Source organism: Carassius gibelio, chromosome A24, assembly GCF_023724105.1.
Source record: "Carassius gibelio isolate Cgi1373 ecotype wild population from Czech Republic chromosome A24, carGib1.2-hapl.c, whole genome shotgun sequence".
Taxonomy (NCBI): Eukaryota; Metazoa; Chordata; class Actinopteri; order Cypriniformes; family Cyprinidae; genus Carassius; species Carassius gibelio.
The window spans coordinates 19,003,491-19,027,539 of NC_068394.1; the positions used below are offsets into that span (position 1 = coordinate 19,003,491).

At 36.9% G+C, this 24,049-nt stretch overlaps 1 protein-coding gene across 1 annotated transcript in view; it reads right to left on the reverse strand.

Moving 5' to 3' along the window:
- Window positions 1–3,803: 3,803 nt before the first annotated feature.
- LOC127946374 (probable G-protein coupled receptor 158) overlaps window positions 3,804–24,049 on the reverse strand; it is a 106,285-nt gene continuing 86,039 nt past the window's right edge. The window contains exons 6-11 of the mRNA XM_052542912.1: window positions 21,973–22,082; window positions 12,820–13,058; window positions 10,004–10,142; window positions 6,863–6,968; window positions 6,617–6,763; window positions 3,804–5,938 (exon numbers count right to left, since the gene is read on the reverse strand). Coding sequence (XP_052398872.1) covers window positions 4,007–5,938; window positions 6,617–6,763; window positions 6,863–6,968; window positions 10,004–10,142; window positions 12,820–13,058; window positions 21,973–22,082 — 2,673 coding nt within the window. The 3' untranslated portion in view covers window positions 3,804–4,006. The remainder of the gene's footprint in view (window positions 5,939–6,616; window positions 6,764–6,862; window positions 6,969–10,003; window positions 10,143–12,819; window positions 13,059–21,972; window positions 22,083–24,049) is intronic.

A 24,049-nucleotide genomic window follows, 5' to 3' on the forward strand; every position in this document is an offset into this window, starting at 1 on the left:
TCAGCTGAGGACCTGCAGATTGGTAAAACTTGTAAACTAGAGGGATGCACTATGCACTACTATACAACAACCATTCCCAGAAACATTCTCTATGTAACAAAGCTGGTCGATTTTACACATCCATTTAGGCATTCATTTAGAACAGACTCTAGAAAGCCTTCTGTTTTTACAGTAGCATGAGATGCCTAGACATTTAAGGAGCAGTTGAACTATGGTTTACTGAAAGTTACCTTTAGTGAACCTAGAAATGCATGTGCACATATCCTGAAGGGAATAGCAGAAATCTTGGCATATAAATTCTAAGTAGATTTTCGCTTGATTACTGGTTTGTAGCCAATAAAGTACTACCTGGGTCATTCCTACTTGACAATACATTTTCATAACACGTATAATGTTGAAAGATGGAAATATGTCATTTTTTTTTATTATTTATTATTATTGCCGTATCACATTTAAATGAACATGGAATGAATTACAATTAAAGTTTCCAGATACTATCCATTTCTAAAAAACAGTAACATCTAAATTAACTGGTTTGATTCAAGTCTTTAAAAATAATTATTTAAAATAATTGAACCAACAAATATACATTATACCAAAACATTTTTAGGAGTTAAAGGTTAAATGGTTCATCGAAAAATGAAAATTATGTAATTAATTACTCACCTTCATGTCATTCCAAAACCGTAAGACCTTTGTCTATCTTCGAAACACAATTTAAGATATTTTTGATGAAATCTAAGAGCTTTCAGTGCCTCCCATCGATAACAAGGGTCCTTACATGAAACAGAAAGGTATCAAGATGATCGACAAAGTAGTCCATGTAACATCAGTGGTTCAATAAGTGGTCAATGATGCTACGAGAATACATTTTTCCACAAAGAAAACAAAAATAATGACTTTGTTCCAAATTGTCGTCTATACTTCGTCACCTGTGGACACGTGTTCATGACAGCACCATGACGTGAGCATGTGGCGTTGTTGGTGCTGACCTTGGTACTTTACGGTGTCTTGATTGTGTAAGGACCCTTGTTGTCGACGGGAGGGTCTGAAAGCTCTTAGATTTCATTGAAAATATCTTACATTTTTTTCAGAAAATGTCTTACTGGTTTGGAACGACATGAGGGTGAGTAATTGATGACAGAATTTTAAATTTTGGGTGAACTATTCCTTTAAATCTGGTAGAAACCACTCTTTAAGGTAAAAAAATCACGTTTCAACTTTTCACAGATTAAAATTAAAAACAAGTAATTTATAGAAAAATATTCAGGTGCTTTTTCTAATTCTTCAAATCCAAAAATTTTTTTAAAAAAAGTTGAATTTATTATATTATTTGTAATATTGTTATAATTTGTATAGACATTGGTCAAATTAAACATCACTAAAAGCCAGGTCATCATTGCCAGTGAGTATTAGCAATAGACCCGATGAATCATCTGTGATGTTTTGTAGTATTAGTTGGTTTACTGTATCTCACTTTAAAACATTCTTTGCTGTTTGAATTTGGTATTATAATATCAGCATTTTAAAATGATTTCTGTTATTTTCTTTTAAATTCCACTGAGCAATTAAGTTATTTTTTTTAAATTTCTGTAAATTATTATTTTTTTACATTTACTGTTACTTAATCATGTAAAGCCTTACCAGAACATATATCTGAAAAAAAAAAAAAAAAAAAAAAAACGTATAAATCACTGCAGAACAGGAATGACCCATCTGTGTAAATATTAGCATCGGAGGATATATTTATATGAGTTTTAGTTAAATTGTGATCCAGAAGTCATTGGTAAATTTAACCCACTGTGGAGAAATAGGAGTGTGACACCATTTGTTAGTAAATTGTTGAATTCACTTTGGTCACTGGGGATGTTTTAGAATTTACTCCTAAGATATCAATGCATTTTCCAAAAAATCTATATGGTAAGAGCAAGATTTTTATTTTTAAACTAATCATCATAAAATGTAGATACATTTTAAAGAAATTGAGGCTTAGGTTAGAATTTGATATAGGATAGACTGGAATTTGATATTTCATACATTGTCATGAGAAGTGTTGGGGAAAGTTACTTTTAAAAGTAATGCATTACAAAATTGCATTACTCCCTAAAAAAGTAACTAATTACGTTACTTAGTTACTTTTAATGGTAAGTAATGTGTTACATTACTATTGCATTATTTTTGCATTACTTTTTAAATATGAGCAGGGCTTGATTGTTTTTAATATAAGAAGTTCTATTTATAGCAAATGTCAAAGCTCTTTCATACCAAAAAGTATAATGAATAAACCTCAGGCTGGAGGAAAAGTACATTTACATCTGTAGAGCAGAACACATTAGAAGATGGTTCAACAACAAAAAAAAAAAAAAAAAAAAAAAAAAAAAAAAAAAAACAGGCAAAATTCTTAGTTTATCTAAAGTCATTTTTGTTTAGTATGGTTGAACTGGATCCTCAAAGGTCAACAGCAAAGACATTGGTTAATAAAATGGGATTAAATGCATTTGTGTTATTTAACATATTTAATTATTGCAGGTTTGCGTCATATTCTGAGTTTGAGTTTTAATTAATTTTAATCTGTTTTTTGCAAGTGGGATGAATTAATGCACATTTACATTTATTCTAGAACTACAGTAACATCATGTTAACACAACACCTCCTTACTTCCGATTTCTCCCAGTATGGGGACTGGAGACTTTTTTGAAAAAAGTAACTCAGATATTTTCTTTTAAATAAAAAAAAGTAATGTGTTACTTTACTAGTTGAAAAAAGTAATCTGATTGCATAACTCCTGTTACTTGTAATGCGATGCACCCAACACTGGTCATGAGTGTTCTATTTGTAAAAGACAAAATGTAAAGACATTACAGGCAGAAACCTTAATGATTGTGCCATACGCTAAAAGAAAATAATCTATGGTCCCATGAACTGTTTATTTATTTATAATTTTTTTTATTTTTTATTTTTTTTTTTATAGCGTTCCCCTTTCAAAAAGCATTTACAATTTTGGAACATTACTAATATATAAACTAAACTTAATTTCTTTTCAAAAATAAGATGCTGATTTTCATCAAGTTTTTCAGTAAGTATTTGTAACATGGGCTATGACAAAGTTTTCACATCTCCCAATTCAAAGTAAGACTGGTACAAGACTATTTAAATAGGCACATTCAGTATAATATATCAGCAAAGTTGGAAGCATCGGGAATGTATTTTTATTATTTTTTTCTAGTTTTTTGTTTCTAGTCAAGAAAACAAGAAAAGTGTTGCAGATGTTCACATATGATCTCACTGCAAAACTGCAAGGCCAAAAAAAAACAAACAAGGGCAAATATGAATGGAACTCTGTCCAGTATACGTCTGGCTTTTTAAGTTTGTTCTTTATTAAAGTGCTACAGGCTAATTTTCTAGCAGCCACATGAATTCTATTATGCTGTTGAGGTTTGATTTCTTAGATTTATTGGATTTTACCTCTATCTTTGGCATATATTAATTTTTTCTCAAACCAGACAGTAATGTATGACATGAAAGAAAAAAAGGAAATGGATCAGACTTACTCCATGACACTTCATGCATTTTCCACACCTTACTATGTAACAGGTATTTGTACAATATTTTGTAGAAGTCACAGTCAAGGAGAGGCTACAGATGCATCTGTTATGAGACTTCAAATGTTAAGGAGGATAAACGTAGTCTGTATAGGCATCTTGTTTACATTGCACATAAAGAGTTGCATAATTGTAAACTACATTTCTATTTAAAGGTTCAACCAATACTTTAAAATCTGGAATGCCTGGTGAGTTATTAGAAATTTTTTTTTTTTTTTAATTAAAAAAAAAAAAAACACACACACAAAGGGAAAACACAAGAATGAAGAGAAAGGCAGCTTGTGTGACATGTAGATTAGTTTTTTCCTCCAAATCACCATAAATAAGATTTTATTCCATGGTGTATTTATGAAAGAAAAAGCACATATAATGAGGACTAACTAACGGCTCACTCAGGTAAAGTGTCATGCCTTTTTTGTTGATTCTTGTTCATCAAAGTCCCATGGGCAGACATCTGACATTTTAACACCACTAGTAACTCTGCCTTTGGAATTCGAACTTTTCTGTTTGCCAGTGGATGAGCTGGTGCTCCAGTTGACTTCTTTACTAGTTGCGTCAAAATCGCAAGGGCATGCCTCTGCTTGCTTGCGTTTTGCTAATGCAACATTTGGGCTTTTTTGTTTTTCCATTAAGACAATTTCCAGACTACTATCAACATCCCATGGACAAATCTCCGCCAGTTTAGACTGGATGGCAGGTATTTCTTTTGTTTTGCCAGAGGTTAACTTGTCTTTTGTGTTTGATTTAAATTTGTCATAATCAGGACCCTTTGCATTATCTCTTTCCATCTCTGACTTTCTGACAGGAGAAATTCCCTTCTTTTTAGCATGGGTCTCCTTTGTTTTAGAAACCTGAGAACAAGGGTTTTGTTCAGAGATGGAAGCTGACACAGTCTCAAAGTCCCATGGACACACTTCTGCTTTAGAGAGCAGCTGAAGTGAGCTACCCTTGGATTTAGTAGGCTCGGAGAGAACACCCTTTGCTTTGCCCTCTGTAGGTGTTGTACCCTTGCCCTTAACTTCAGTAGGCAAGGAGCTTATTTTCCCTTTGATCTCAGTTGGTGTGGTGTCCTTTCTTGGCCTGCTCTGATCAGGGGAGCAATCTAAGTTCTTTGGCTTGCCCGCCACTTCCTCAAAGTCCCATGGACAGACCTCAGCTTTTAAAACCGTGACAACCTCTCCGGATGTCTGGGGTTGGGACGTGGCAAGTTTACTACTGGAGTGAGGTTTTGGCCCCATTTCCTGACCATGGTCCTCATTTCCTTCCTCCCATGGACATATGTCTGTTCTGTCAGAAACTTTCTGAATTGGATGTCTGGCCACAGAGGTTGACTGCTCTGTGCCTTTATGCTTTTGCTGTTGTGACTTTGTCGCCTTGTTACTACTTCCATGGACTGTGGTGGTCTGTTCTGGGGCAATAGACACGTGTTTCTTGATCTTGTTTTCAGAGTGAGTGGGCAAGTCGTCCATTTCCCAAGGGCACACCTCTGAGAGGTCATACATGTCTTTCCCCTTGGATGTTTCTGTGCAAATGGAGGGCTGGCTTCCAGTAATCTGTGGCTTCATTATACCCGTTTTGACAGCTGTCTGCTTGTACTCCACCGACTGACTGACAATCATCTTTGGATAACCCTCTTTTTCTTCAGCTTCAGCTGAGGTCTTGGTATCCTTGTTCTTTTGATTAGCTTTCTTTGTTGAATCCTCCACAGCTTGGACCTTTCCTGTTAGACCAAGTGTTTTCTCTTTGGCACTGGCAATAAGGCTTAGAGATTTCTGCAGCATGGATGTTCTAGGATGAATAGGTTTTTTATCAGCTGTCAGGTTGTGAGCGCTGGCTGACTTACACACCAAGGGAACTGACTCTGTTGAATCACGGGCTGCATCAATCTTCTCACAGGACTTTTTGACCAGCTTCTTGCCCATTAGGGTTTCAAGAAGGGAGCCTTCTGTGTTTACGACTTCCATCTTGTCAGTAACTGAACTGCTGGAATCCTCACTGTGGTCCCGAACATGGTCATAACTGCTATGGGACTTTTTAAGGGAGAAGACTTTGCTCTTCAAGGATTCATCTTTGGCAGGCTTAACAGAGTGTGTGGGCTCAAAAGGGTTCTTTCTCAGGACACAGATGCTGTTGCGGTTACTCCCATGTTCACCCAGGTCCTTGTCCTCATGGCTACACTGGCGGCCCATTGTCTCTGGAATCTCAGTGATGCGGCGCATGAGGGAGCGACCTAGGCCCTTTTTGGAGCTGCGCTTCTTCTGCAGGTGAGGATTGTTGGCCAACATCTTTTTCCTCTTATAAATCTCCAGCTGGGAATAGAGCTTCTTCAGCTCTTCCTGTGGATTTGAAGAAAAAAATGGGTCATTAACTCACAACTTATGTCTAGATGTAAAGCATAAAAATGAAATGACTTTAGTTAAAGTGAAGCAGACACTCTACTGCACAGAAAACATGCAGAACTAGTCATTATTTGAAACTAAAGACAGTGCCTTGAAGACGTTAGACAGACCAACATGCTTTTTTACACTATTTAGAGACAGGACAGTCTGGGTCAGTGTCAAATTTGAAAAATATATATATATATATATTATTTTTAGGTCTGAAATAGCCTCTGAAGAACTTCAAAGCATTTACTACAACTGTGTCTTGAAGTTATCAACAGAAATTATACCAAGAGCAGAACTTTATCCCATTAACAAAATTCCCTTCCTATTAACAAAATTTGGGGTTTCACCGAGAGACTTCTTCAGCTCTAACAAACAAACAAAAACCTCTGCTCACGTTGGAACGTTTTTCCCAAAGACTGTCGCAAGACCTTATGCCACAGCCATTAATAGAACATAGCTGGCCCATTTCCTCTGGTGTCTGCAATAAAAAACTGTCATGCCTCAGTATGTTTGTCAGTTATGTGACAAGGGGTCAAGGGTTTTTGCAGATTATGACATTTCAGTTATTTGCTAAGACAGGAGAGAGTCAAGGGGAAAAGGAATCCTGAAAGAAAGCAGGGCACCTACCCGTATATCCTCTGGATCCAGACTGTGCTCACTCCAGGCTGATGTGATGCTGCTATTCAGGTATGACCCTGACCGCCCCATGTCCAATTCATCTTCATAAGCCTCTGTAACAATGTCATCCCTTAGATGAGTACCCGCAAACAAGAACTGTGGGAAAGACATAAGTGCTTAAGGGATTCTAAAAAATAAAATAAAAATTATTATAGCTAATAAATGATTCAGTGGAAAGATGATTGCTGGGATTACCTTTGGCACAAGCAGTAACCCCAAAGTGACAGTCACTGTCAAGTGTGTATGAGCAAAGAATAGCATCAACATCCAGTCTGGGTGCAGATCAGGGGCAAGAGTGAACCTGTGGGTGGATTTAATGAAAAAATAATCATCTACAGCTTTTATTTTGTTTTTGGCGATAGAATGAAAAAAACAACAACGCATGTTTACATGTTCACCTACTGTACCTACAAAAACAGGATTTTTACTAAATGAAACCTATTAAGTGAGTGATTTAAAACTCAAGCCACATGAAGAGCACTCCTGAGGCACACCTGAACTTCACGAGCAGAGCCCCATTCACAATGACTGAGTTTAAATCAATTTCTAGTAGATCTCAGTGTGAACGTTGATTGATGCTCAAAAGTTACCTCTGACGTTGCAATGTAGCAAAGCTAACCCTTCAATACTCTGTATCCTTCGATTCTCTTGGTTGAACTAACATTTTAATGAGATGGATGTGTTTCTAATCACTGTTTTTACACTACTGAACAAAAGTGTATTTATGGCTGCTTGCCATCATTGAATAAACATTTTTCATATGAGTTAGTCACAATTGCATTGTGGGACAGTTTTATTTGTAAAGAATACAGGCTGTGTCTAAATCAGCTCCCTTGTTTACTAGTCAGGGCACAAATCAGGGAGTCAGTCAATTTAAGGGCTGTCCATCCGCTGTTGCATCCCTGAAATCCATCAGGAAGAGCTCATCCCTATGCCCCAATTCCTTCAAAGGGTTTAACCTTGAGAGTTAGATCTTTGAAGGGTTGAAGGGTGTAGGGCAGCAGTTCTCAATTCGAGTCCTCGCGCCCCCCAGCTCTAAATATTTTGCATGTCTCTCTTTATTAATACACCTGATTCATATAATCAGCTCTTTAGAAGTGAGCTCCGTGCATGAACTGTGTTCCCATTGACATAGTCTCTGCACAGTGTTCATTGCTACCTACTCCTTGAGCATGGGAAATCTGTTGAAGTTTACCTCACTTTGCAACATTCATTCACGGATTTGTGCTGTGCAGCGACTTCACACACAAACAAGTACATCATATACCTCTGTAAATAAATACAATTTAAGTTCACGTCTCACACACTTAAAGCTGCAGTAGGGAACTTTTGACGCTCTAGCGGTTAATAAACAGAACTGCTTGCGTCTTGCGGAAGAACATTGTAGCCAGAACTACTTCTCTCTGTTTATGTCTATGAAGAATCACAAAGGTACTGGGTTACTCCGCCGCGGTACCCCCGAAGCAATCTAAAATAGTCCGAATATAAACACTTATTATAGGTGCACCCTAGTGATTCAGGACAAGCAAAAAACACGGTTTGGAAAATGGATTCATGGTGTACTCGCTTATTATGTTCATTTTTCTACATTTTGAACACAAACAAAGTTACGGACCGCAGCTCTGATTGGTTATTTTTTACCGGGAGCGATGTATTTTCTGCAAATGGCAATAGGACCACTGGGAGGAGCCAGAGGAGCTTGATTTTTTTCACAGATTATCTGTCTCATATTCTACTGTCAGGACATAATGACAGGTTAAATAAATATATAAAAAATATTTTTTTTACAAAAGTTCCCTACAGCACCTTTAAATGAACTTTGAATTTAACATTTTATTTTGTTTCGAACTGGAATCATTGCAGAATACCCTGTGATTTCCACTTCGCAGGGCACTTTACATTCGAATAGAACAAAGGTTTGAAGCGATAAGAGAAACATCCAATTTATCGTATGCAGAAAATAAAGTTTCCTCTTATTGTTATTACATCACCTTCTGAGATTCCTGAGGTAAGCTACAAAAGAACCCGTATATGCTGAAAACACTCCCACAATGCACTAATTACTTTTTATGATGAAAGGACATGGGTGCTATTGCACCAAAATACAGATAGTTAAGTAACACTATGAACATGGCTCTGTAATTAATTACTGTAGAAACACTGGAAAGAGCAGCAAGCGATGCAGCTCTTCTAAAAATCACATGCCCTGCCTTTGAAGTCAACTTCCTTTATCTTGTATAAGAGTTCAAGTTCCTGCCTGAATGAATGCATCTTTACTGTTTTAGATATTCATGTTCTTCACAACTCTAAACCTACTCTTTAAAAGGCAGTGTCAGTCCATCGGGCAGGGGAAGCTGAGCTTCCTCAAAAAATGCATTTAAGATTAACATAAGAACTAAAAAGCTTTACAATTGTTCAAATAGCACAAGAGGGTTTTAACCACTGCCAAAATGCCAGAGCTGATAGCTTAATGAAAAATATCAATACTAAACTGAATTGATATTCGAATGATGTCATGTCATTGGTTTCTGTCAAAAGTGTGCCTGAAAGGGCAAAAGGGATAATAATAAATTAGATGAAACCTTTCAAACCAGTAAGCTTAATGTATAATTTTAGTGCAATAATGCAACAGTAGAAGAGAGACTATATTTTGCAGAGTATCCAAATTGGTTCTGATTATTAAAGGATCTCAAAGCAAATTAATGAATGCAATTTCATCAAAGCTTCAAGAAATCCTAACCTCTGAATTATTTCTTTGGAGGATTTTCCATTAATGAAACAGATTGACGTTTCTTAGGACTCAGTGATCTCGTCATAGTGGTTAACATCCCATTGGAAATGGAGATTTTCAAAGAATGGCAGCTTATATTTAGATTAGTACTTCACATAAATCATATGACCTGGAATATGGAGCACAAGCCATATAGACAACTTTTAAGGTGCTTTTGTGTTGTCTTGAACTTGAAAGCCTCAGTCCCCAATCACTGCAATTATGTGTAAGTTATTTATATCTGTATGCAGTTGAAACCAGATGTGGATGGGGCTTAAGACAGATGTTTGTCCAACTATATAAAAAAAAAATATTTTAAATGTGAGTCTGTTTCTTTAAAGTAAACAAAGCAATTGTGTTTTGTATAATTCATAAACGTATTATATTCCAAAATTTCTGTAAATACCTAACAATAATACTATTATATTAATATATTAATATTATATTAATAATATTAATAAAAATACGTTTTTTTTGGTAGAGAATACTCGCATGTTACATGGTTGGGAGATGGTCACACCACTTCTTGGAGAACAATGAGTAAGTCCTTGGTGGCATTCACTCACCTTAAAATGTGAAAAATGGAAGAAAGGATGAGTTCATTGTGCAATGCGATGGCCATATAGCGTGGCTCATGAAACGCTGAGGGGACCGTCCTCAACGCATAACACAGATAGACACCCCACACGAGGAACAGGAACTCAGCTGTTTGAGAGAGGTAGTATAAAGTTAACACCAACTGACAAGTACATGGGACTTTCCAGTGCCCAGATCGACCAGAGAGTGATGTGGCTGTCAAAAACTTTGTTACAAACTAATATAGTGCTAGATTGAAAATGATAGAGAAAAGAGATATTCAATAAATACAATAAAATCCATCTAGATTTGCTTACATTCTCTGGACACTTCTTGACAGACAATTGCAGATGAAGCAGTGGAAGGTAGTCCAAAGTTTTATAATTCTCCATCCCCTATTGGCACATCCTACACAATATTACCCAGTCAGATGACCTGACATCAATAAACGTATGTCCCCCAGTGAAGATTTGTCACCGTCAATCTGATGCTTACTGGTCCAGGTGTAAGATTGGGTACATTCAAATCTGCCATTCTTGAGGATACGACATTATGATAAACATTTGTGCTGAATTTGATTCGTCACAGCCCGACTGATGCTTCCTGTGAGATTCGCTATGTGTCTGCAATTAATGCCAAGGCAGCTTTGATTCATCACTTCCTTGGCTTGTATTACAAACATCATGGCCTGTAATGATCTACTACAGTTGTTGTGTTTTGATTAGCATACTCTACTCTCACAATGTATGCAGCAAACAGTATTTACAATGTGCAGAATTATTATTATTATTTTTATTATTACTTTTTTTTGTATGAAAAACATATCAGAATGACATATATCATCTGTCAAAATTAATAGTATACACAACAGAGCAGAATAAACAGACTGTTGTTTCCAATATTGCAATGCTTTTGACTTGGTCTTCTATTTACAGTTATATTTACAGGCCTATTCATCAGCACACAACATCTATGAATACTTCCATTCTAGCTACACATTACAGAAAAAGTCCTGGTTAAGGTTGTTAATTATTTTTAATAATCCTTCTGTTAGACCTCAGCTCAGCTTTAGAAACTGTTTGTCATAAGACACTCCTGTCATGGCTTTCAGTAACTGGAATTTCTGGCACAGCCTTTGCCTGGTTTTCCTCCTATCTGACAAGGAGGCAACAATTTGTTATTTACCAGAAGCACAAATCATCCACCAAATCCATAATTTCTGGTGTAGCCCAAGGTTCTGTCTTGGGGCTTCTTCTTTGTTACCAGTTAGACAAATAATCAAACACTAAGGTTTTAACTTCAACTGTTATGCTGATGGCATTCAGATTTATTTTAGCACACCTTCCACTTCAGTGTTTCCTCCACCTACCTTAACAACTTGCATCAAGGAACTCAAGCTTAGACTGGAGTCAAATTAACATAAATTTAACTCCGGTAAAATGTAGGTAATACCGATCAGCTCTAAAGCTGTTGTATTTAAACTGATAGATTTCTGATCAACTGATGGATATGGATATTGTTTTGATAATGCCCTCCACAACAGTAACTTATTATGCAAATTATATACTTTAAAGAATACACTTACTAGTGCTGTCAAAATTAGCATGTAGCAGTTATTATTATTGTTATTATTATTTTTGTCATTTATTTATTTATTTACTTTTATTTTTCAGTTTAACACATTAGATTTATTTAACACAATAAATGCAGCTAGGGTTGGCCACATAACTCGCAAATGCTGCTTCTGTCTCTTTTTTTTTTCTTGGCAATAATTGAGTTTATTTAGACGGAGAATGTATTTATGTCCACATTAAACAGAAGTGTTTTCAGATGTTCACTCCAATTTGACCTCCGCGCCATGCTCTAGATGAGGGAGCTTCAGTAAAATAACAGTGAACTGTGGCCAGATGAGATGTTGTCAGGCCATATGTCAGTAAAAACCAATTTCCCTGTCTTGTCAGACATTATACTGTGTATGTAGCACAGTACAAACACAGTGGTGTGCACTGTATAATTCCATATTAAATTGCAAACGAAAATAAGAGGATGCAAGGATGGTAGTTTTGTCATCAGTTAAGTCATGGAGTTACCAAAAATGAGATTAATGCTGCCTATTTGTTATACATGAGTCACATTTAACAACATATTTCTAAAATGTAGTGGTATTCAAAACATTCCTGCAATTAATCACTTTTAATTTCAGAAAAACTTGTTTAATCAATTGACAGCACTATATGTTAACACTTAAATACAGGTGTGAATCTATGTCATGTATTTCAATATATTTGTAATTACACATTTGTAATTAAGTTATAATTTTGTGCATTTAAAATATTTTAAATTTAAATGTAATACTGCATAACACACTCCAGTACAATAAAAGTGTACCCTCTTTAAATACAGTTTATTGGTCTTTTATTTCATAATTCATATGAACTGCACTTTTTTAAATGTACATGTAAGATTTGACTCGACAGCCCTAGTATCCATTCACTTTCATTATATGGAAAAGAACAGTGGGAACATTTAGCTAAATACTGCTTTTTGTGTTCCATTTAGGAAATAAAGTCATATGAGTTTAGAATGACAGTAAGGTGAGTGAATGACCCATAAGCTCAAGTTTTGTGTCAGTAATTCATTTAAACAGTGCCTTGATGAGATTCTCTGTACTTAATTTCATTAAATAAGAGTCCATATTTGGAAGCATTTTATCCAGACTGTTTGATTCCATTAGTAATTTATTCCAGCTTGTGCTCATTAAAATGCCAAAAACTCATACAAGCTCCAAAGTAACAGGTTTACTCACCCACAGCAATCATGTAGTCCCAGCGGTCCAGCAGACACATGCTGAACTGTAGCCGATCAGTGGTGAGGCCCACACTGATGAGAGAGAGATGTCTGTTTGGATTCTGACAAACAGCGGCAGTCCAGGCTATTGCGAACCATAACACAATCAGCAGAATGACAGACAGTAGACGCAACACTCTCCAGCTGGTCATGTAGGGGATCCGTTGAGCTGTGCGTGACAGGAACACTTTGAGAACCCTGAAAAACACAGACAACCATTGTATCATCACTTCCATATTGGAACTGATGTGGGATTGGATCAGAATTTGTTTTTTGTTTTTTATTAAAATGTTTTGTTAAAGTATTAAAAAAACTTTTAATGAATGCCTCGTAAAAAAAATAAAATAAAAAAATAATAAAAAAAAAAAAAGATTTAAGCAAAGTGTAAATTTTCACCCCACTGAAGTATTATCACATTTCTGTCCAGATCTGAAGATAATTAATTAATTTCTGTTGCCTTAATTATGAATGCCATTAAGCATTCAGCATATATCATACCATCAAGCCCACATTTTCTTCTGTGCATGCTCTGTGCAAGATCCTCCTTTATCCTATTCTTCTGGAGACCAGATTTTGTTGTCTAAACCATTCAATAAAATGTAATACACTGAGGCCATTTTGGTACCTCCTGTTATTTATTTTCCCAATTTGGTGTGTAGTTTAAAATGTACTTTACCCTGATGAACTAGTTCTGGAACATACAGCTATGACATTTTATAGGACATTTACTTTAATTGAAAATTACAGATAATACAAACTTTAACTGTGCTTAAAAGGGTTTCACGGCAGCTAAATCAAGGTCACACAGGAAATTAAGTATTTTTGCATATGAAATGTAATAGGGATAACAAAGCTATAGCGTAGTGTGTATGTAGGCCTAATTCAAGACTAAAATCAAAAGAACAATGCTTCTAGATGCCTAGGTTTTTGTTTTTCTACACAAGTACACAAGCACACATTCAGTACAATTAAAGGTACCTCTTTTTTTTTACAATGGTATTCAAGTCAAGTCACTTTTATTGTCACATCACCACATCACATGTGCCTTGGTGAGTGAAATTCTTCTGAGCTTGCGCCAGCAATTGCAGAAACAATGAACATATAACCATACAGACTTCAACAGATGAAGATGTGCAATATCCACATACATATATTCATTACACACAGTGCACTATTAGACATACTTACAGTTAACACCACACATTATACACAATATGTACATACATAGTTAGCACTACACATTATACATTATACACAGAATGTACACATTCTACATTATGTAAAAATATGCTAAGGTGGAACAGATTGTATGTGAACTGGATAAAGAAATGTCATGGATGTGCATCGGATGGTATCCAGTGGTTATTGTATTAAATGCAGTGTGTATGTATAGTCCAGTGTTGAACTGTTAAAGTTAAAGTGCAGTGTGTGGCATGCCATATTGTGGGAGTATGAGGGCATTGGTTCCCAACCTGGGGTTCACGGGGGGTCACGGGAGCGGATATGCTTTGAGGTGAATAAAGATGCATAAAATGTTTCACTGATAATTTTATATAAAAATATTTTTTCTAAGTTTTTTTTTTAAAAATCAGATGCTTACAATGCCAAGATAAGGCAGTCAAAAATTATCTCTTATATAAAATTATTAAAATTTTGTGTGTCACTTGCTCAATGTGCTTGTTGTCATAGTAACGGCAAAAACAAAAGGAAAATGGCAGAGAAACGTAAATGTGGTGATTCTTCAGAGGCGAAGAAAAAGTTAAGACACTATGACAAAACCTACATAAATTTTGGTTTTATTGAAGGCCAAGACAAGCCTCGGTCAGGATGTGTCTTTTGTGGTGAAAAACTGGCAAACGACAGCAAGTCTTCAAGACTTGAAGTGCAAAGAAGCAATCGATGCTTTTGTGCGCAAGCTGGAGTACAGGGCTGGAAATATGTCACAGGGACATTTACAACACTTTCCACTGCTGCTTCAACATTCTGGGGGTACCGTGTGTGCATCTTTGCATGCCGAGTTTTGCCGTCACGTGACTGCGCTACAGAAGGAATTATAAAGTCCCTCTTTGAGGATGTTGAAGGATTATCTAAGGAGTCGTGGGTTATGGATCCCTTCACATCCAGGTTTGAAGATGTGGAATACCTTGGCTGTGAAGATGAGCTCACTGAACTACAAACTGATTCACTGTCAAAAAAGTACTTCCAGGAGAATGGATTCAAAAGGCTTTGGATAGCCAGGGGACCTGTTGTCGCACCTAAACTCACAAACTATGCCATTACAAAGATCATTCTTCCTTTCAGTACTGCCTACCTCTCTGAGACAGCCTTCAGTACCCTTATGGCTCTAAGAACAAGTCACGCAACAGACTGGAAGTCCACAGCGATATATATATATACAGTATTGTTCAAAATAATAGCAGTACAATGTGACTAACCAGAATAATCAAGGTTTTTCGTATATTTTTTTATTGCTACGTGGCAAACAATTTACCAGTAGGTTCAGTAGATTCTCAGAAAACAAATGAGACCCAGCATTCATGATATGCACGCTCTTAAGGCTGTGCAATTGGGCAATTAGTTGAATTAGTTGAAAGGGGTGTGTTCAAAAAAATAGCAGTGTGGCATTCAATCACTGAGGTCATCAATTTTGTGAAGAAACAGGTGTGAATCAGGTGGCCCCTATTTAAGGATGAAGCCAACACTTGTTGAACATGCATTTGAAAGCTGAGGAAAATGGGTCGTTCAAGACATTGTTCAGAAGAACAGCGTACTTTGATTAAAAAGTTGATTAGAGAGGGGAAAACCTATAAAGAGGTGCAAAAAATGATAGGCTGTTCAGCTAAAATGATCTCCAATGCCTTAAAATGGAGAGCAAAACCAGAGAGACAGAGAGAAAACGGAAGACAACCATCAAAATGGATAGAAGAATAACCAGAATGGCAAAGGCTCAGCCAATGATCACCTCCAGGATGATCAAAGACAGTCTGGAGTTACCTGTAAGTACTGTGACAGTTAGAAGACGTCTGTGTGAAGCTAATCTATTTTCAAGAATCCCCCGCAAAGTCCCTCTGTTAAAAAAAAGGCATGTGCAGAAGAGGTTACAATTTGCCAAAGAACACATCAACTGGCCTAAAGAGAAATGGAGGAACATTTTGTGGACTGATGAGAGTAAAATAGTTCTTTTTGGGTCCAAGGGCCACAGGCAGTTTGTGAGACGACCCCCAAACTATGAATTCAAGCCACAGTACACAGTGAAGACAGTGAAGCATGGAGGTGCAAGCATCATGATATGGGCATGTTTCTCCTACTATGGTGTTGGGCCTATTTATCGCATACCAGGGATCATGGATCAGTTTGCATATGTTAAAATACTTGAAGAGGTCATGTTGCCCTATGCTGAAGAGGACATGCCCTTGAAATGGTTGTTTCAACAAGACAATGACCCAAAACACACTAGTAAACGGGCAAAGTCTTGGTTCCAAACCAACAAAATTAATGTTATGGAGTGGCCAGCCCAATCTCCAGACCTTAATCCAATTGAGAACTTGTGGGGTGATATCAAAAATGCTGTTTCTGAAGCAAAACCAAGAAATGTGAATGAATTGTGGAATGTTGTTAAAGAATCATGGAGTGGAATAACAGCTGAGAGGTGCCACAAGTTGGTTGACTCCATGCCACACAGATGTCAAGCAGTTTTAAAAAACTGTGGTCATACAACTAAATATTAGTTTAGTGATTCACAGGATTGCTAAATCCCAGAAAAAAAAAATGTTTGTACAAAATAGTTTTGAGTTTGTACAGTCAAAGGTAGACACTGCTATTTTTTTGAACACACCCCTTTCAACTAATTGCCCAATTGCACAGCCTTAAGAGCGTGCATATCATGAATGCTGGGTCTCATTTGTTTTCTGAGAATCTACTGAACCTACTGGTAACTTGTTTGCCACGTAGCAATAAAAAATATACTAAAAACCTTGATTATTCTGGTTAGTCACATTGTACTGCTATTATTTTGAACAATACTGTATATATATATATATATATATATATATATATATATATATATATATATATTAGTGCTGTCAAAATTAGCGCGTTAACGCATTCGATTAATTTGAAATATTTAATGCGTTAAAAAAAAATAACGCAATTAACGCGGTTGCAGTTTTTTTTTATTTCCAGTTGTGGCCTATGTGTGTTCAACGTGCAAAGAAATATGGATAAGACCAAGGAAGGACTTTGAGACGGAAAGTTTCAGTATAAAACTCTGCCGGATTAGCCTACTCTTCAGTCTGCCACAAGAAACAGCAACATTAAAATCATGAACTCAAATGTCATTGTTTAAAAAAAAAAAAAACAATGACTGTAACAGTGCGTAAATCAGACCTTTCTGTAACGCTAACGTTAATAAGCTTAAACGAAATAACGAAATAATTGTGTAGCGGAGTATTTTTTGTACACAGTGCCGCGAACTGTCAATCACCCCTGTACGCGTGCATCACTGTCCTCCTCAGCTGCAGCAACTTGCGCTCTCTCTCTTCATCAAGCTTTAAAACAAAAAGGGGACAAAAAGATCATATTGTCTTTGTGCATAGGCTATAGATTAATTAGATAAATGAATATCTAAATTTGTGCCTTGCCGTCTATGGTATTTTTTTAGAACTTAGAAAAAAGATGCTGCAGCCAATGAACAGCCAGCGGGGGCTGCAGGACGACTCAACCTCCGCAGACAGTTTTTAATGTTTATCAGACAATAAATACTCAAGATTTTGCTTTAGTATAACTCACAACGAGTTTCACACACCTTCTCCGGCCACGTTGAGTTGTTGACACTTAACAGTGGGAAAAGCGACACACGCGCTATTCACTTGTATAACTTAAGGGTGAATGGGTAATGTAGTTTCTGCTCTGGGTGGGATGAATTAGGAAGCTTGCATTGTGAAGGGCGCTCTGAAAATCGGCAGTGCAGGTAAAAGATTAAAACATCTATTAAAACAGATGTCCAAATGAGCGTACCGGTTCGCTACAAGCACGTTCTGGGCGCACGGAGAGGTGGCGGTACGCTCAAGAGCTATATTTGGAAGAGGCGGTACTGAGTACTGGTGCGTACCGGCCCACTTAAAGCACTGGCAATGACTATACTTTGGAATTTTTTTGCAGTCCACTTAGAATTCAACATGGAAATCATTTTTGTTTTTTATTGGCATTGATTGTTTTGAAATTCAAATGGCACTTACATGCCTGTGTTTTTATTTCTGTAATAAATATGGCTTTCAAGCCAACAGTTAATTTGGAGAATATTGATGGTTTATTGCAGGTATGTTGTTTACATGAGAAAATCTGTGTTACAAGTTAAACAAAAATTCCAATAAACAATCATATTTTGAATTTAAATAGTTTCTTTGTCTTGAGTTTACATTAATTATTTACATTTTACATTTACATATCCAAAAAGTTTCAGTCTTTTAATTGCGATTAATCGCGATTAATCGCGATTAATTTTAAAAAATTGTGCGATTAATTAGTTAATTTTTTTTAATCGATTGACAGCACTAATATATATATATATATATATATATATATATATTTATATATATATATATATATTATGAGGGGCACCAAGGAAAAAGGTTGGGAACCACTGCTGTAGGGTGTATCAGTTCTGACTGTTCATTAGTCTGATAGCCTGAGGGAAAAAGCTATCCCTCAGTCTGCTAGTTGATAGGATTGTGGGGGTCATTCCAAACTTCCTCAGCCGTCTCAGGAAGAAGAGGCGCTGATGTGCCTTCTTCAGCACTGCATCAGTGTGTGTAGAGCAGGTGAGATCCTCACTGATGTTAACGCTGAGGAACTTGAAGCTGCTTACCTGTTCCACAGGTGTCTTGTCGATGGTGATGGGTGTGTGTTCTCTGCTCTGTCTCCTCAAATCCACCACCAGCTCCTTGGTCTTGTCGATGTTGAGTAAGAGGTGGTTCTCCTGACACCATTTAGTCAGGGTGCTCACCTCCTCTCTGTAGGCCATCTCATCGTTGTTGGTGATAGTTAAGGGTCTGTTTCTTTCTTGGTATTTGTTGGTTTTGATCGTCCTTGTGTTGTAGGCAGCCGCAGAGATACAGGACACCTAACTCCCATTAGGAGGTGGAGATAAATATTGTGGTTCCATGCAATGAAAGGAGGCACGGAGAGTTGACTTCATCTCCGGCTGGCCTCCGGTTGCCTCGCTTTGGGATCGATCGTTGTCTGCATTTTGTTTTGTGTAAATCCCTAGATTTTGTAATAAATATTAATTATATTAATTCAGTGGTGTGGCTGTCCCATCTTTGTTGCGGTTACGAGCTGGCCGTAACAGTCATCAGCGAATTTGACGATGACGTTGGAGCTGTGTGTGGCTGTACAGTCATGTGTGTACAGGGAGAACAGGAGTGGGCTGAGGACACAGCCCTGAGGAGCACCAGTGTTGAGGGTCAGCGGGGATGAAGTGTTGTTGCCCATTCTGACCACCTGACTTCTGCCTGTCAGGAAGTCCAGGATCCAGCTGCACAGAGATCTGTTTAGTCCCAGAGTCTGGATTTCGCAACAAGTGTGGCAGACACTATGGTGTTAAATGCTGAGCTGTAGTCTACAAACAGCATTCTCACATAGGCGTTCTTATTTTCCAGGTGGGAGAGAGCAGTGTGTAGGGTGAAAGCAATAGCATCGTCTGTAGAACGGTTGCTGCGATATGCAAATTGTAGCGGGTCCAATGAGACAGGCAGCACAGAGCAGATGTAGTCTCTGACGAGTTTCTCAAAACACTTTAGATGGGTGTGTTTTAAAGAACACTTTAAAACGCTGAAGATGGGTGTGAGAGCAACAGGCCTCCAGTCATTTAAGAATGTGATTTTGTTTTTCTTTGGTATGGGCACAATGGTAGATTGGAAGCATGAGGGAACCACAGATAGACAGTTAAAAAAAATGTCTGCGAAAACACCGGCTAGTTGGAATGCGCATGCTCGAAGCACATGGCCTGGGATGCCTTACGGGTATTTACCCTTTGGAAGCATCGGGTTACATCTGCGACAGAGACGTAGAGTGCACTCACATCTTCTGCAGCAGCCGTGGGAGCACGCTCTGTGTGGGCAGTGTTGTGAGAATTGAAATGAGCAAAAGCGTTATTTAGCTCATCCGTTAGAGAGGCGGCAATGTTCACAGTAGCTGGATTATTCCCTTTAAAGTCTGAGATGATATTGATGCCCTGCCACATGCTTCTTGCATCGTTGGTATTGAATGGTTCTTCAACTTCGTTTTTCTGTTGTCTTTTTGCGACTATGATGACTGTTGATAAAGGAACAAATGCCCCCACCTCTGCTTTTCCCTGTGAGCTCTTTCGTTCTGTCCGAGCGGTGCACGAAGAACCCTGTAAGCTGCAGACATCCAGGTTTCTGTGAAGCAAATAATGCAGCAGTCCTTTGTTTCTTATTGGTATGAGATACGTGCCCAAAGTTCACAGAGTTTGTTGTCCAGTGACGGAACATTAGCCAGCAAAATGGGAGAAGGGGTCGGAGGGGATGACATCTGAGTCTGACAAGGACACTGGCTCTCTTCCCTCTTTTCTGGCAACGTTTCCTCGGTCGCACCCGTACAGCCCAGACAAAGGGCTCTGATGCGGTGTATGTAAACAAGATGCCAGCTTTCAAGAACTCAAAGTCCGGTTTGCGTTTCGCGACGTAGAAACCTATGCTTAGAAGCATGTGTCTGTCGTAGACAGTTATACAAAGAACATCCAACACGTAGAACAACAAAACATCTTGGATCTAATTGTGAATCTGTGCCACTGTGATGAAGCAAGAAACTAGGACAATGTAAGATAATTACCACAAACACAATCTTTACAATCCATAGCCACAAGGAACATTGAACACACACATCGCTGGAGATCGATGAATTATACCAGACTAGGGAAATTCAGAACAGGAAACACTTTAAATGCACAATTTAATCAGGGGAAGACAAGACACACCTGGAATCAATAACAAAATGAACAATGGAAAACACATGGGACAAATTACAAAATTTGAACTGAACAAGGACAGAAACAGGAAAATCTAATGTGGACATGAAGGGAGCACATGGGGATGAAACAGCTAGTTGAGGGTGAAGTCATCAAGGGCCGTTGTTGCAGCCAGCCCTTCAGAACTCTCAGGAATACTCAACAGAGGGGAGATTCAGGCGAGCTACGGCGGTGAAACGAGTGGACATTTCCATCGCCATGGGGAAAAAACAGTAAAAAGCAGAAAAACAAACACAGGGAAAAGACAGCACTCACTTTTTTTTAGCTCCGGTATTCTATCATGCTGTGCTACTGTGTTGGAGCAAGGAACTAGGAGAACGCAGGAGAATTACCAAAAACACAATCTTTATAATTTTTAATCACAAGGAACATGGAACACACACGTACATGTAGCTGGAGATCGACAAACAATACCCGACAAGGGAAACTGAGAATAGGAAAGACTTTAAATACACTACTTGATCAGGGGAAGAAAAGACATACCTGGAATCAATGATAAAATGAACACTGGAAAAAAACCTGGGACAAATGATTGAAAATTGGAACTGAACGAGGACAGGAACAGGAAAACCAAATATGGACATGGAGGGAGCACATGGGGAGAAAAACACACACAAATGACAGGTATGCAAAGTCATGGAGGTTCAGAATTTTTAAAAAGCATACTTGTGTATATGAAAAAAAAAGAAAGAAAAAGACAACAACTACTTGAAATAGAAAATTATAAAATCATTTTAGAGTCTAGTTAAAAAAAGTTATATTTTATTTTAAAGAATATTTTATTATTCCAAAAATAAATTCATTTAAAATGAACAAATTTTGTTATACAACACAGTGTCCAAAGTTGCTGTCAATATTTTTTATTTTGGTTTAGTAATGGTTAAATAACTTGTTACAGATCATCTTTTCTGCTCAGATAAGCCATTCTCAATATCTCATTCTAGAATTTTATCAAACTAAATAATTACTTATTACTAAGACTGTGACCAAAATAACAACATTTTAAGTTATACATGTATCTGGAAGAGTGACTCATTTTTTATAATGTAATAATTATTGTACCTATAGAGTTTGAGGGTGACGGTTCCATAGACTGTGGCAAATCCCAGCAGACGAACCCACCGCAGCAGGATACAGCGGAAAACACTCGGCTGGAAGTATAGAATAACCACCTGGAAGACAACAAGCAAGTGCTCAAATGGAATATGCATTTATTTTAATAACTATATATCTATTTATTCAGATAAAGATGATGGATGATATGAGTCCCCTGCTGTTTTGTCCTTGACTGAAAATAGATAAAACAAAATAAAAAAAAAAAGGTTTTATTTTGATTGATTTAAATATCTGGTTAAATTTAAGTATATGACATTAAAGACAACAGATACAATAATTAAGGTAGTTATAACAATTGCCCTCACAAATGTAAAAAATATATTAATTGCCCTTGGAAATACAAAAATACAATGTACTGGAGTGGTGCCGTCTCCTGTAGTCTGATGTCTTTTACAGCAACAAAAAGTAAAAAAAAAAAAAAATATATATATATATATATATATATATATATATATATATATATATATATATATATATAATAATAATAAAAATACATAAATATATAAAATAAAAATAAATGTGCTGTAGCTAGCTAGCCAGCCTAGCAAAAAAATAAAATTTAAATAAAAAACCCACCAAAAAAACCATCAGATAACTATTGATAACAACATAGTGTAAGTGTTACTGTAATTCATTGCTGCAAGAAAGAATGCTATGCAACAGATATGCTATGGTGCTTTGTCTATCTTGCTGTCATATAACATCTCAAAAGCATGTCTCGAGACCTTTGTGTTCTGTGCTGTGCTTAAAAAAAATATTCCTGAGAACTGCATCTTGCGTTTTTTGTTAGATACAAAGTTGTGTTCTGTGTGAACATCCCCTTAAATCTATTTATTGTTTAATTTGCCCAATAAACAAATTAACAGCTAACATCCCATAACATTTTTTTTTTTTTTTTTTTTTTTTGGTTTGTTTGTTTCTGGGAACACCTGAAGGTACATAAATCAGAAATTCACTTTTAATTATTTTGGCTCATCACTCTATCCAGATTTACATCAAGCATCAAACCTATTACTAAATGCAAACAATCTCTATGATGTGTCTGTGATGTGAGCTTTTATTGATCTGTCCATCCATCATCCTCATTGGTCATAGTTCTCCAAACAAACCCGCCAGATGCCAAGGTATCTACTAGAGAATTCCAGCACATCACTGTATTTCCGTTGCATCCACAGAGGGAGAGAGAGACTAAAGGTGAACTGTAATTGAAGCAGAATCTCACAGCTGTGCCGTCCTCCTGTCCCCCGTCTGCTATCCTCCACTCAATCTCTCAATGTGCAAACAGCGATGCAATGCTCTGTGTGTAATCTAATAACAACAGTCTGCTCACTTCTCAGGAAGCTCTGTTATTTGATTAATTATGGAAAAAATGAGTCTGAGTGGATGAATTGCTCCAGCACGGACACTTCTGTCATAATTAAGTTGAGAAAAACTAGTGACAGACACTGCAGACCTTCACAGCTCTTTACCAGACTTCTACAGCTACCACACAAATCTTAAAGGCTGACATTATTGAACAGTGAAGTTACACATTATCAAATTCTGCTACTTAAAGTCAACATGAGAATCGGTCCAGCGTTGGTTACTCATTTAACACTGTGCAATGTGACATTTTTTAAGTAAAACAGGATATTCTGTAAGAAAAATAAAATAAGGGTGGGTCTTTTTTTATCAATCATGCATTCATTAAGATAAATGCAACAATCAATCAAGGTGTTTTTTTTTTTTTTTTTCTAAAATAATATTAATTCATCTTGTGCTTCTTTGTCACACATTCCATCCTCAAACAGCTTAGAAAGAGTGGTTTGTCAGTTTTAATCCTTTAGTTATAGTCATTCAGTTGCCCTTTCATAGATAAGTGTTAGACAATATAACAATATATATAGTTATAGACAATATAATATATAATACCACAAGACCTTTTATTAAATCTTTCATAAAAATATATGGAAGATATTTTCAAAGCATTGTGTCATTGTAGCTGCTTTGATCTCAAGTCTGTCCATTGCATTTACTTGTGTCA